Source organism: Cyphomyrmex costatus, unplaced genomic scaffold (genome assembly GCF_001594065.2).
Source record: "Cyphomyrmex costatus isolate MS0001 unplaced genomic scaffold, Ccosl1.0 scaffold223, whole genome shotgun sequence".
NCBI lineage: Eukaryota > Metazoa > Arthropoda > Insecta > Hymenoptera > Formicidae > Cyphomyrmex > Cyphomyrmex costatus.
In genome coordinates this window covers 827,524-840,668 of record NW_017276291.1, presented here as the reverse complement: position 1 = coordinate 840,668, position 13,145 = coordinate 827,524, and the positions used below count along the sequence as shown (strand labels likewise).

Here is a 13,145-nt window from a genome sequence, read left to right as displayed (position 1 = left end):
TTCTAAAGATTAAAAAAAAACGTAAAACCTAAGCAAAGAGTATCCTAATAATAAGAAAAATATTATATGAACTATAAAATTAAAACATTTTATTCAATTGTATAAACATTCTCTCTATTACTATTTTCTCTATGAATTACAAATAAACTCTTAATATAATCTATATAAAGATTAGTGTAGATCTTTTCATATAGATAGATATTAAGAATTTATTTAATAACGGTTATGTATTGTAATATTTATAATTAGTTACGAAGAATAAAAGAATAGTCTTTTTTGCTAATTACTTTGCGATCAATAAAACTTTGCACATAAAAAAATAAAAACAATTGTATTTAATTGTTAATATTAATATATAGAAATGAAATGTTGTATTCGGCACATATCATATATAATATATATTTATATCACGTATCATTTACATTTTGTGAATACAATTTTTGGACAATATTTTACAATTAGATTTATTTTTAGATTATTTTAAAAATATTTAGAAAGTAAAAATATTTCAATTTGTTGTTAACATTTTATTTGAGATAATAATTTGTTTAAAGTCCGGTAAAGAATATAGGTGTATTAGTCTTGACGCAAGTCTTATTTGTTACCACAACTAATTATGTTTTAAAAATAGATTGTATATATATTTAATTGTATACAATTTGAAGAAAAAAAATTGGAATTCATTAATTAAATTCTCTTCAATTGATCGGTTATAATTATAACTACATAACTTTTATTTAAAAAAGTTATCTTCCTTGTTACGTAATCAAACTGCAAGGTTGTATTCTGCGTATTAATATTTAGGTTATAATCTGATACTTTCCAAGAACATTTATGTTGTCAGTTATTTTAATACTTCAAAAAATAATTCCGTTATTTCATTAAAAAATAAAAAAAATCACAGTTGAAGATATATTTATATTTGTTTAATACGTTAAAAATAAGAAAAATTATAATTAAATTAAATAGTGTCTGTAGCAATTGTATGAACATAATTCTCTTATTTAAAAAAAAAATTGATCGATTTCTCCTTTTTATCGATTTTTAGCAATACTATTTTACTACTGAAATATTTTACAATACTTTTTGGATTGTTTAAATAAGCACATTTTAAAAATTTATTTATGTATACATGCAACATTTACATAAATATTATTTCATGTCCTGTACGTATATCAAATATATTTTAATTTAATAAAATATGTCTTTTTACATGAAAGATTGTATTATTCTTTCGTTACTTATTGTTGAATTTTACTTAACTTTACTGATGTAAACAGAAATGTGATCGTTGATTTTATATGAGTCATGGCTATAGAGTAAGAAAGAGACTGGTTAATAAAATATTGAACAAGGACGCATATATATATATATATATAAGCTCCAGCAATACGCAAGAATCAGTCTTAATACCCATTCGCTATTCAGCTGTTTGGTTCACTTTACAGTATATACCTATCTTTAGAAAGTGTTTCTTAAAAGATAAATTTCAGATTGTAATATGTTTACTATAGTTTTTGCTTTTGCGCTTATAGCAACAAATTATGTTGCAGCAGAAATACGTGAGTAAAAAAAATATATATGTTTGTCTTTGTCACAAAAAATGCTTATAATTCTTCTTTATTAATTTTTTTATCGACTTTTTTTGTAGATAAAATATTTTATGTTAATAAAATATTATATTTCAAGATAATCGTTGTGTAAAGAAATATCTTTGCTGTTGCAGACATTGCGATAATATTAATTATAAGGTATAATGCAATAGCTCAACGAGTTAATGCAAACTGCATGCCTAGCACTCGCCAGGTCGTAAACATGTACCTATTAGATAGCAATAACGTGAACGCGTATTAGAAAAAATACTTACGAAAAGAAGCTATGTTCCACCTTTGAAGCACTTAATTAAAATGATAGGTGTAACCGATATCAACTTCAACAAGAGTTTCTTGTCAAACATTTCGTTACGTGTTTTATAATACAGCACATACATTTAGAAGAGAACGTCTTATAAAGAATTTTTCCAACGCGACAACATATTTCGTAGACTTGACTTGCTGTGCAGTCACCTGTAATAGATTTATATTTAAAAAAATATGTTCTAATACAAAAACAGTGTAACAAAAGTATTAAATAAAAATTCTGTAGTAATATTCAAGATATTTTTATTTTCAAATACTTTATTATCAAATATAAAATTTATGAATAAATATAAAATTTAATTCGTCAATATTCAGGATTTTTTTACTATTAAATACTTTATTATTAAATATATAAAACTAAATATAAAATTTAATTCATTAATTATTTCACGTATGCTGTGATTTAATTAAAAATTTTACATTATTTTACATTTTTCAAGATTTGATATTAACGCTGTTAATATTATCATAATTTAATATTACAAACTATATATCATTTACTATATATATATATATTGCATAAAATATATATATCATAAAAAAATTGCTTTTTTTATTTTTTACGTTCAGAATTTTATTTGAGTACTTCAAGATTTAGTATTAAATATATTTTTATATTATCGAAAGTATATATTTATTGCGCACTTCTTACTGCGTTGACTCCTAATAGCCGTTTTTAAATTTGTTTACATTATTTTATTATAAGGAATCCTTTAATATTATGATAGCTTTTTATTTTTTACATTTTGTCATCTTTTATTTCATTTATTCTTTAATATTAATAATTTTATTCATAATTAATTTAATAAAGATATAATTATCTTTTACAGCTTCTTTTATTAATGTATGCGGACGCAAAAATCCGAATCTTAATAAATGCATCTTGGACAACATTGATAATATAAAAGATAAGATCTGCGAAGGAATCCCGGAATTGGACGTTCTGCCGAACAATCCATTAGTTATTGAGAAACTAATCATTTCTGATACGCCAAATTCTAAGATATCTCTTCAAAATGTGAAAGTGACGGGAATTTGCGATTTTGTCGTAAAATACCTTCATTCAGATCTCGAGAAACTTCATTTCGATGTTGAACTTTTATTCAGACGGCTCCAATTGAATGCCACGTACGATTTCGACATACGTTTATTAGTGCCTATTGTTAACAAGGGACCGGTTTACATCACTACAAGTACGTAAGATAAACGATATTGCGTTATACTTATATGATAATTAAAAAGACAGAAATAGTACATTGTGTAACATGTATGTTAAAGTTGTTTATTGTGCGACGCGGGCGCGGGGAAGCGTCGCTTCGCTCGTGCGCTTCCCCGCGCCCGCGTCGCGCTATAGACAATTATAGCATATGAGTTGCACATAGAGTTTTTCACCACGAGTGCACTGTGTTAGTAATATGTTATACAATTATAAAGTCGCACGAGCAAAACGAGTGCGACTTATGGGATGGTGCGTGGGGCGCAGGAAGCAGGGGGAATTCGGGGGGAGGGCGCGGCCCGAAAAAGAAATTAAAATATTTCGTAAATAAATATTTAACAATACTAAATTTTGTATTGCTCATTACTTTTAATTATAATTGTGAGATTATTACAATTTGAAATTATAAATTTAAACGCGCGTTATTATAAGTTGAATGATATTTATAGATACTGTATTGTCGTTTTGTCGTAGTTACTTTTATTATTGGAGAAAACTATGCTTATTTTTTTCCCCCCCCAGATGCCCCGAAAGAACGCTTCGGTCGCGCGCGTTTCTCCGTGTTGATATTTGTACGAGCGCTACCACTGTGTTGCGTTATTTTTCATAATGTAACGCTTTTGCATGGGGTTAGAGAAATAACTCAACGGCTTGAGGTATTGGCTATTTACCGCACGCAAAAACGTTAAATAGGGCACATTACGTGCACGCGTGAGGAAAATAAAATAATGTCTATTTCAACGTAATGATTTACAATTCGATACTTTTTCGTCATAATTATTAATCTGGATTTTGTAGATAATGTAGAAGCAAAGGTAAATTTGGACATGAAAGTAGTAACCAAAAATGGCAAAAGATATGTGTATTTAGCAAAGATGAAGATAAATCTCGACGTCAAAGGATACACCGCTGAGTATGGATTGAATAATGCAGAACAAAATCGACTAAATGAAGTCATTAGCAATTTTATAGGCAACAATCAAGAGGAGGTTATTGCTGTCTTCAAACCAGCATTAGAAGAAACAATTGTCAAACGAATTCTCTTGCTTTCCAATAATATAGTTAAACACTTTACATTAGAGGAACTTTTCCCTGATCGAGAATAAACCGCATAATAAGAGTTTTTAAGTTCCATTGTTACACAATCATTTTGCCCATTTTGTGATTTATTTAAATCTTTCGTACGTCCGGGTATCCCAAAAGAGATGCGTTTTGTATGAAGATGGTTTTATAGGGGATTTTGGGGATGCTGATTCTAAATTTAAATTTAAAATAATGGCAGTCATGAAGAACTGAAATATATTAGTATTATACATTTAAAGTATAATTTTGAACTTTACTTTTTTAAATATATATCACAGCATACATGTACATAAGATTCTGAATATATAATTAGCATTAATTCTATTTTTCGATGTAATATACGATATATATAATATACGATTATAATTCTTAACTATCCAAAAATTTTATATTTTGTAAAATTCAGATAGCTTATACATATATATTTTATGAAAACATTACATTTCAGAGTGTGAATTTTTTACGTGCAGCTTAAACCTTCTTTTTTAGAACAAGTCAAGGTAAAAGTCGATACAATTAATTGTTTATTAAAAGTTATAATTTTTTAGTAGATAAGATATATATGTATATCTCGGAGGTACGAAAGAATTATTTGGAAAAATATTTGGAATTAAAGTTTGTGTTAAATTAAAAATTTTAAATACTTTTTCTATTTGTTTGGGCATAATGTTTATAAGAATTTTATATCTAATTTTTGATATAAGTGTTATAAAATTATTAGAAAAAATGAAAACATGTAGATATAAAATTGCTATGATGTGCTTTTTATTTTACGTATCCTTATATTTATATCTTTAATATCTATTTATAATATAGATATAATATATATTTATGTATTATATACATAATATATGTTATTTATCTAATTTTATGACTATATTTATGTCGTTAGAAAATCCTTAACTTTACGGCTATGAAAACTACTCTTAAATTCTAAAGCGTCCTGTTTCAAGTATAGAACTTCCGTCTTATAGCGATTGATAAAAAAAAGGAAAAAAGATATCAAGCTTTTTATATAATTTAAAAACTTATAGTATTAATCATACAGATTGTACAATCGTCCAAAAATTTTGACTTTGGTTTCAAATGACTCGTTGCTGTAGTTGAGGGTTAACAACCTAAATATGTCTACATATGTTAAAAAAAAATTTTAAAAAAGTTGTATATTAAACAATAAATTACTTTAAGGTAACATACATAGAGTTAAATATTGTATGTGTTCATTATAGTGTATTTTATAATGTTGAAGAAAACTGCTTTAAATAATTAAATATTGTTGTACCTATGTGATATTGTTTTCCTAAAAGAAATTTAAACAAAAAAAGATAAAGCAAATGACTTGATAAGTCTCAATTATATTTAAGATACGTTATATTTATTGTCAATTTTATGTTAATTACGGTACTATAAGTTGAGTATGGTTGCAATTACTTGTGTATTGCAATAATTTAAAACCTCTCTAATGCATAAATTATAATTTCTAATATGAATTATAAATTGTTTGACGTAGATTTCATATGTACATAGATTTAATAATCAAAGATTTTACTTATCTGTATGTAATACAATTTATTATTAATATTCTGTTATTAATATTTTTTATTAATACTTTGGTTAGTTGTTGATGCAACAATGTCATTACAAGCACATTTATTAAATTAAATTAAATTAATATATCGTTTAATATCTTTGTAATAAATTACAAATTACAATAAATATCACAATACAATTCGCAAAATGGATTGACTGGTAGTATTATTGTAAAGAATGTGTAATAATACTTAAGATAAGCTTCTGATTAATTTATAAAATGTTACACATACCTATTTAAAAATATGTGAGTTATTTCACAAATAAATTATAATTTTGGAGGAAATATATACCCTACCGTGAAAGTCGCATAAGACATAATCATATGTCATGGTATATGTAAAAGATCCAATAATGCTAATATCATTTAACAAATACTATAGTCAGAAACTTTCGATGATTCATAAAGCATTGAATTTATCGATTTTGGTACGACAATTACAAAAGTATTAAAGTAATATTACAAGTCTATAAGTTATAATCACAAAGATTATACAGCTGATTGTTATTTCTTTCTTAGCAAGCAAATTAGACCTATTTTGAACAGTACCGTTTATTATGCGTTGATAATCGTTTTTTATTTGCATCTGATTGATTCAAAGTTTTTAATTCGAGTTAATAATGAAAGAATTAAAATTGAAACAAAAATTTTGCTGTACTGTGCTCTATTGACAAATTTGGAGAAAAGTACATGATTTTCGACCAAGAAATTTCCACATCTAATTCTAAGTACTATAATAACTTAATTTTTTTTTGCAATTAATGGTAATGGTAACAAATCCATAAATTGCGTGTCAAAAAATTTTATGATAAAACTGACAAAAATGTTTTTCCAATTTTTTTTAAAGAATTTACACTATTTAAAAAATATCTTTTCTTGTATTTTCTTTTTAAAAGTTTTTTTTTATTGTATCATTACTCTTTTTAAGAGTTGCGCAAATGCTCGACTAATTTATCAGATCATAACGTTTTCTGCAAGACGATTATAATGGAATTTTTAAGTAATACTAACAAGTTGTTCCATAATTCTGGTTTAATTCTTCTCTTGTTTTCTATCAAAATTGAATTTTGGTTTAGTTCTGATTAAACCATTCATCCTTGTGTTATAAAATTTTAAAAAACTTAGGAAGGTAGATTCAATATAGTGAAAAACAGCAATAAATTTTCCTGATTCACTCTATTGCTTATTTTGTAATTTAGCAAAAAATTTAATTTATGTTTTCCAGCCCGCCCGATCACTATTGGTCGATTTATGCGCCGGGGAAGAGTTGTGCGAATGTAAACTGTTGAATGATACTGCTAGCAATATCCTGAAATGAATCAGATAGTCCCTTTTCTATTTGCGGCGAAAGCTCCTTCAGGAAGATATCGAAATTGTTGTTGATAGCCAAATTAATGACATCTCCAAGGGCTTGTTCGCCACCAAATAGATTATCTAGCTTTATCATTCCTTTTCCTACTGAGATTTTCAATTTGAAGTCCTTGATGCGCATCTTCTCTTCGCCGTCCTCGTCGAGATATTTTTCAATCTGTATTTTGCAAGCGCCTGAAAAGTTGACCGAGATTTTATAAGATGAATAATTCAAATGTATAAAATTACAGAATTAGAATTTATATACGGCAAGTACCTATGCAATTTGAAAAATTGCCATGAATCGGGCCGGATCCGCGAATCGGAAGTAACAGTAACTTGCCGTCGATTCCATATATCCCTTCAACTTGAATATTTGGCAGTTCCACATCCACAAGAACGATCAAAGTGTCTAAATCGATTCTTGGAAAAAAGAACGACAGTATTAACACCTAATCAAGAAAATAACGGGAGAAATTCGTTGTACGCTCATTACACCTTCCAATTTATGCCTGTATAATTTCCATTTATATAAGTGAAATTATTTAACTTATGACAGAAATCTCTCAAAATGATACAAGTAGGATTTTCATTTTGCGTATCTCAACTAATCTTTTTTAATCTAAGTCTGATATAAAGATTACGATTTACATGAATTCATAAATTTTTGTTGCGGCATAAATATTGTTACTATTGAATCACTATATACCGTTACCGTGTGTTAACTTTGTAATTTTCTACACATCTAGTATAATGTAAGATTTTTAATAAAAATGTTTGCAATTAAAATAAAATTATAAACAATAAATTACATTTAATTTCTAGAAAATTATAGTATTATACATTCTTGGCATTATTGTGTTGAGATATAATACAAAGAGTCAATACGAACAGTATAATATGCATTCTATGGAATGTGGATGGATATCTTGATGGATACACGATATATTGGATTAATGAATTTCTCTTTCATAGTTCTCACACATGGGAAATTATTACAATACTGATAATTTCAATGCACAGCGTCGAGCCTTCCTTATTATTTACATTATTACAACGCTATTGTAAGTTCTGTCTTTTTCTACTGCTTTCTCAACGCTCGACATATTGTTTAATATAAATGTATTTTCAAATTTTAATTTCGTATGCTACTTTTAGAGAGAAACACCACCGGCGATTACAATTTTCGTCCGGTTTTCTGGTCCGTATCGATTATTTAACTCTTTTTTGCAATCTTCGAGAAGTAGGCATGAGTATTGTTGACGCTTTGTAGACACACTTGGAGTGTTCGTGTCACGGCCGTCTATGCGTAGAATACAAACGACACAGCGTCCGTTCCTCAATTGCTTATTACAAATTGCATAATTTTCTTTAAATGTGATTATGTGTCTTTTTAAAACACTTGATTCGTCTCATTATTCTGTGCGCAAAAATATTGAAGTCGAATCATTAAAAATAAATAATTCATAAAAAATTTTGTATCTTATTATGTTAAAATATGTATATTAAAAGAAAATATATGAAATCTTGTTTAAATAGTTATTTATTTTAATATTTTTAGTACATTATGATTATAGGAATTATAATTAAAAAATTATTAGTGCATTATTTATAAAATATTAATAAAACGTGAAATTTTTTAAAAGAAAAATTACATTTAAAAATACAATACAAATATTACGAAGTCATACACATTTCTTTATTTTAAATATTATTATTAATAAAGTGTTAGCTTTTTTCAAAGCATTCTATAAAAAATTTGTAGCATTATTCTTTTTTCTAAAGCTGTAGAATGTTTATTCAAAACGTTTTTTTAAATACTTTACCATACATTTGGAATATTGTTGTTTTTTCCGTATTTTATAAATTTATTTTTTTTCTATAATGAATTGCCAGGTAGTATGCATCACAAGTCAATGACAGTAAAAACATCATAATGTGTGCATAATCATCTCTTTGTAATCTTATGTAATCTGGCTGGATTTATTGTGAAGGAGAGAGAGAGAGAGAGGGAGGGAGAGAGAGAGAGAGAGAGAGAGAGAGAGAGAGGGAGAGAGAGAGAGAGAGAGAGACAATGTGATTCAATTTAACATTATGAATGATTCGTAGACTTAAATTTTGCGCAAAAGGATGTCATTATCTAATAATATTTTCTTACAAGGTCACTACTCGCATAATTGTGCAGAGATTCAACACGCTTGTTTAAAAATAAAGACAAGCACGCTAAAGTGATTTGTAAGATTTCATTAATTTGAATTTTATTGTATTATATCATTTACGTTATGTCATTTTTGTGAAAACGAAAACCGTCGGTTCTATCGGAGGAAGAAGGGAGGAAGACCAATTACGTTTTATTTAACAAATTAATTAAATTAAATTCAGTTAAAACATCTAATTTGTTAAATAAAACAAGTTATCGATATACCTGATATTAATAATTACAAAAAAATATTTTGCAAGAATATCAAGTTTAACTTTATGTTAGAGAATTAGCGACAAAGAATACTTTTCAAATCTGCTCATAAAAAAATTTTAAAGTATTTATACTGTTGCAATTATTTCACAGACATATTACTGTATCGCGTGTTCGCATTTTTTAAAACTAATTTTGGTAAATTGTTCTGTAATAAATAGTATTACGTTTTTTATACTTACTTCGCTTTTTTAATTATAAAGTTACTAGCACCACGTGTCACGATTTCAGATGCCTCCAATTGTAAACTACTTGTTGGAGCAAACGTTAATTTTTTTAGTATGAGAGGCTCCAATGATGGAATATTGTATTCTGGTACACCTGTCTTAAGGTACGGCTTCATATGTTCTATGCTCTCTCTGATACATTCCTCGTAATGCGGATCGCTCGTTTGGCAAACATGCAGGAACTCGGCTGCAATTATAATGAAAGCTATCATCAGATTGATACATACACAGTAAAATGGAAAATATTAAATAATAAGCAATTGTTGCTATAAATTTATATCATTAATCCTTAATTTTTATTTACCGTTTAATTTTTATTTGTAATTACAAGATTTAATTTTTATAAAATGTAATACTTTTTTAATATAATGCATTTATACGATCTTTGTGATTAAGAGAAAATTTTATATTTATTATTCACTCTCTTTCTCTCTCTCTCTCTCTCTCTATTCAAATATTTTTATATTAATGCAATGTAAATATAATTTATAAAGGAATATATTCTGTTAAATTGATTTATATTTTTTATGTAATATTTCTTGAGATAATTTTTATGTAATATTTCTTGATATAATTAGAATATAAAAATAAGATTAAAATTTATATATGTAAAAATATTCAATTTAATGACACATATAATTTTTCATTCTACACAAATCAAAACTCTCACAAATGTTTCTTATGCGATAAGTTACTTTTTATATAAGCTAGCATTATTTAGTATTTTTATGAATATTTATTAAATGATATTAATATTTCCAAAAAATATTTCCGAACGTTTATTTTATAATGTAAATAAAATTGTCAAATGTTCTCTATTAAATAAATTTTATTTTTCTTAAATGTTTTTAAAAATAACAACTGATTAATTTTAACATTTCCTATGAGATCCCCTGTATAATATATGTCCGTGTATGTGTGTCCAATTCTTCAAATATTCGTTTAATAATATGTTCTTCGTGTAAAATTGTTATATAAATAAAATTCTATGTATATTTTTCTTGAATAAATTCTAACAAAAATTATAAATCACCTGGAGTATTTAATCTTAATGTTGATATTAGCTTAAATTGCATATAAGTTTATCTTAAACTGCAAACGTATTTAAAAAATTTTAATTATAATGTTAATGACAGATATTAAATCAACTTTTAGAATTCAGCTCTTCTCTCTCTCTCTCTCTCTCTCTCTCTCTTGTTTCTTATTTGATAACTTCCTTATATAATAGTATACTAGAAGAACAGCATAAGATTACGAAAAATAAATCATATAAAACTATCCTTGAAAAGTTTTTATTTCATTGACATTAATTGTCAGTACTTATGATACTAATCAATATTAAAGCATAAATATTACTTTTGAGGGATTTTACCTATATTGTTTACTTACGTATATCTCGTGAAGCTATTACGCCCGTCGTCGCCACTGTCAAGAGAATCGTAAATGTTGCCTTCACTGATGCCATGTTTTACAAAAATGGAAAATAAGCAGACAGGAAGCTCAACGGAATTGTCTTCTGACAATAAAGACCTGGGTGCAAGATTCGACGACGGGGTTGCTGGACCGAGGACCCACGGTGGCAGGTGGTCCGAAGATGGTCGGGCTGGAAGTGTTGACCTAACAATCCGAACGTCTTATAACAGTGACCATCTCTCCTTCTCCATATCATTCACTACCCCCCACAAACAAAACAAAAGTCATTATTGTTACTTATATGATATCTGTCTTCATGCACTTGCAAAAAGAAAAGTGCATGTACCGATTGTGAGAATGAACATGTACAGATGGATGATTTGATTGTGGACATGCGTATTATGCAGACAATGACAGCCTAATATATGCTTTTTCATTAAACGGTATCACGGATGTTGCTTCGGTTTCATATCTCATGGATTTCTACTAAAAGCAAAGAGGAAATGACAAGGTCATATGATGTCTGATCAAATAATATCGGAGGAAATTCTACATAAATAATCAATTTCTCGTTACATAGCAATTATAATTGAAAGATTCACTAGTTTTTTTGAAAAACTAATTTGAAAAATAATTGTAATGTTTTTCTGTTTTCTAAATTTTGTTTTTATTAGGGTTTAAATTAAAAGATTAAATTCGCTCTCTTTAATTTTATTAAAATTTGTACATAAGAATGTTATAAGGATAAAAGGTGTATTATATGCATTTTTTAACAAAATGAAAAAATTATTAAAAATTACAGATTTTTCATATTTTATTTGAAAATAATACAAAAGTTTGGCGGTAATTTAGAATCTGGATTAAAAATTATTTTAATTATAGACGATTATAGTGATTTGATATGTAAACATATTTCTTTTTAATTGAAATAAAATGAGAAAATGTTTATTAAAACTATATAAAATTGTATTATTAAATATAAATATTTATTAAAACACATTATTAAATTGTTTCATAAATATATGTAATAAGTATATAATTATATCATACTCTTTTTTTATGTGAAAAGTATAAGTTTTTGGATTCAATCATTTTTTACAGATACACATCTGACGTATCTTTAGAATATTATTGATTCTTTTTTTGTAAATGAAGATTTCTTATTTATTTATAATAAGAAAATATAAGGCTGTCAAAGAAAATTTTTTACACAATGGTCTTATTCGACGCTCTTCCTTTCAAAGATTTAATGTAAAACTGGCGATAAGATTATATATATTCGATAAGAATAAAGAAACAAGTTGATCTAATTTTAACATTTTTTGCGATATTGACAGATAGTAATTTTACAATATATTCAATAAATATTATACAAAAATGTAGCGCATCAAACAAGATATTTTACACATTTTAGAATATGCAATTGCAAATAAATTAGAAATGCTTATATATATATATATATAATCCTTTTTTTATCATAATACATTTTTGTCATAATAAAAAATAACAGAATTCTAGTGCTGTAAAGAAATGCAAATGTATCACGAAAATATTGGAAACGATGAAAGATTTAAAATAAGTATAAATTATTTAATTAAAAATATATGTATAAAAACAAGTAAGCCATAACTTAAAAAAATATTTTAAAAGTTGTAAAAATTATTCAAGTTATGTGTTTGCTCTCATTTTAATCAAAGCGATATTGCAGTAAAAATCACATCTAATAAATTTAAATTATTTTCTAACATTTCTTACATTTTTTATAGAAGCTATATCTTCATAATTTTAGTATCATATATACATTTATCTATTTATTTTTACATTATATTCTTTTTATATATAAATCTGTAATGAAATTTTATATTTTATATAC

The 13,145-nt window shown here is 26.1% G+C and overlaps 2 protein-coding genes across 2 annotated transcripts; one reads left to right on the top strand and one right to left on the bottom strand.

Moving 5' to 3' along the window:
* Positions 1-1,495: 1,495 nt before the first annotated feature.
* Positions 1,496-4,407, top strand: LOC108773885 (uncharacterized). The gene is made up of 3 exons (XM_018539846.1): positions 1,496-1,562; positions 2,750-3,112; positions 3,934-4,407. Exons 1-3 carry the CDS (start codon positions 1,502-1,504, stop codon positions 4,239-4,241), a joined length of 732 nt encoding a protein of 243 aa, XP_018395348.1. The 5' UTR covers positions 1,496-1,501; the 3' UTR covers positions 4,242-4,407.
* A 2,463-nt stretch (positions 4,408-6,870) lies between these two features.
* Positions 6,871-11,447, bottom strand: LOC108773879 (circadian clock-controlled protein). Its single transcript, XM_018539832.1, has 4 exons — positions 11,249-11,447; positions 9,815-10,046; positions 7,437-7,582; positions 6,871-7,354 (listed from the first exon to the last, which is right to left on the bottom strand). Exons 1-4 carry the CDS (start codon positions 11,322-11,324, stop codon positions 7,059-7,061), a joined length of 750 nt encoding a protein of 249 aa, XP_018395334.1. The 5' UTR covers positions 11,325-11,447; the 3' UTR covers positions 6,871-7,058.
* Between the last annotated feature and the right edge of the window lie 1,698 nt (positions 11,448-13,145).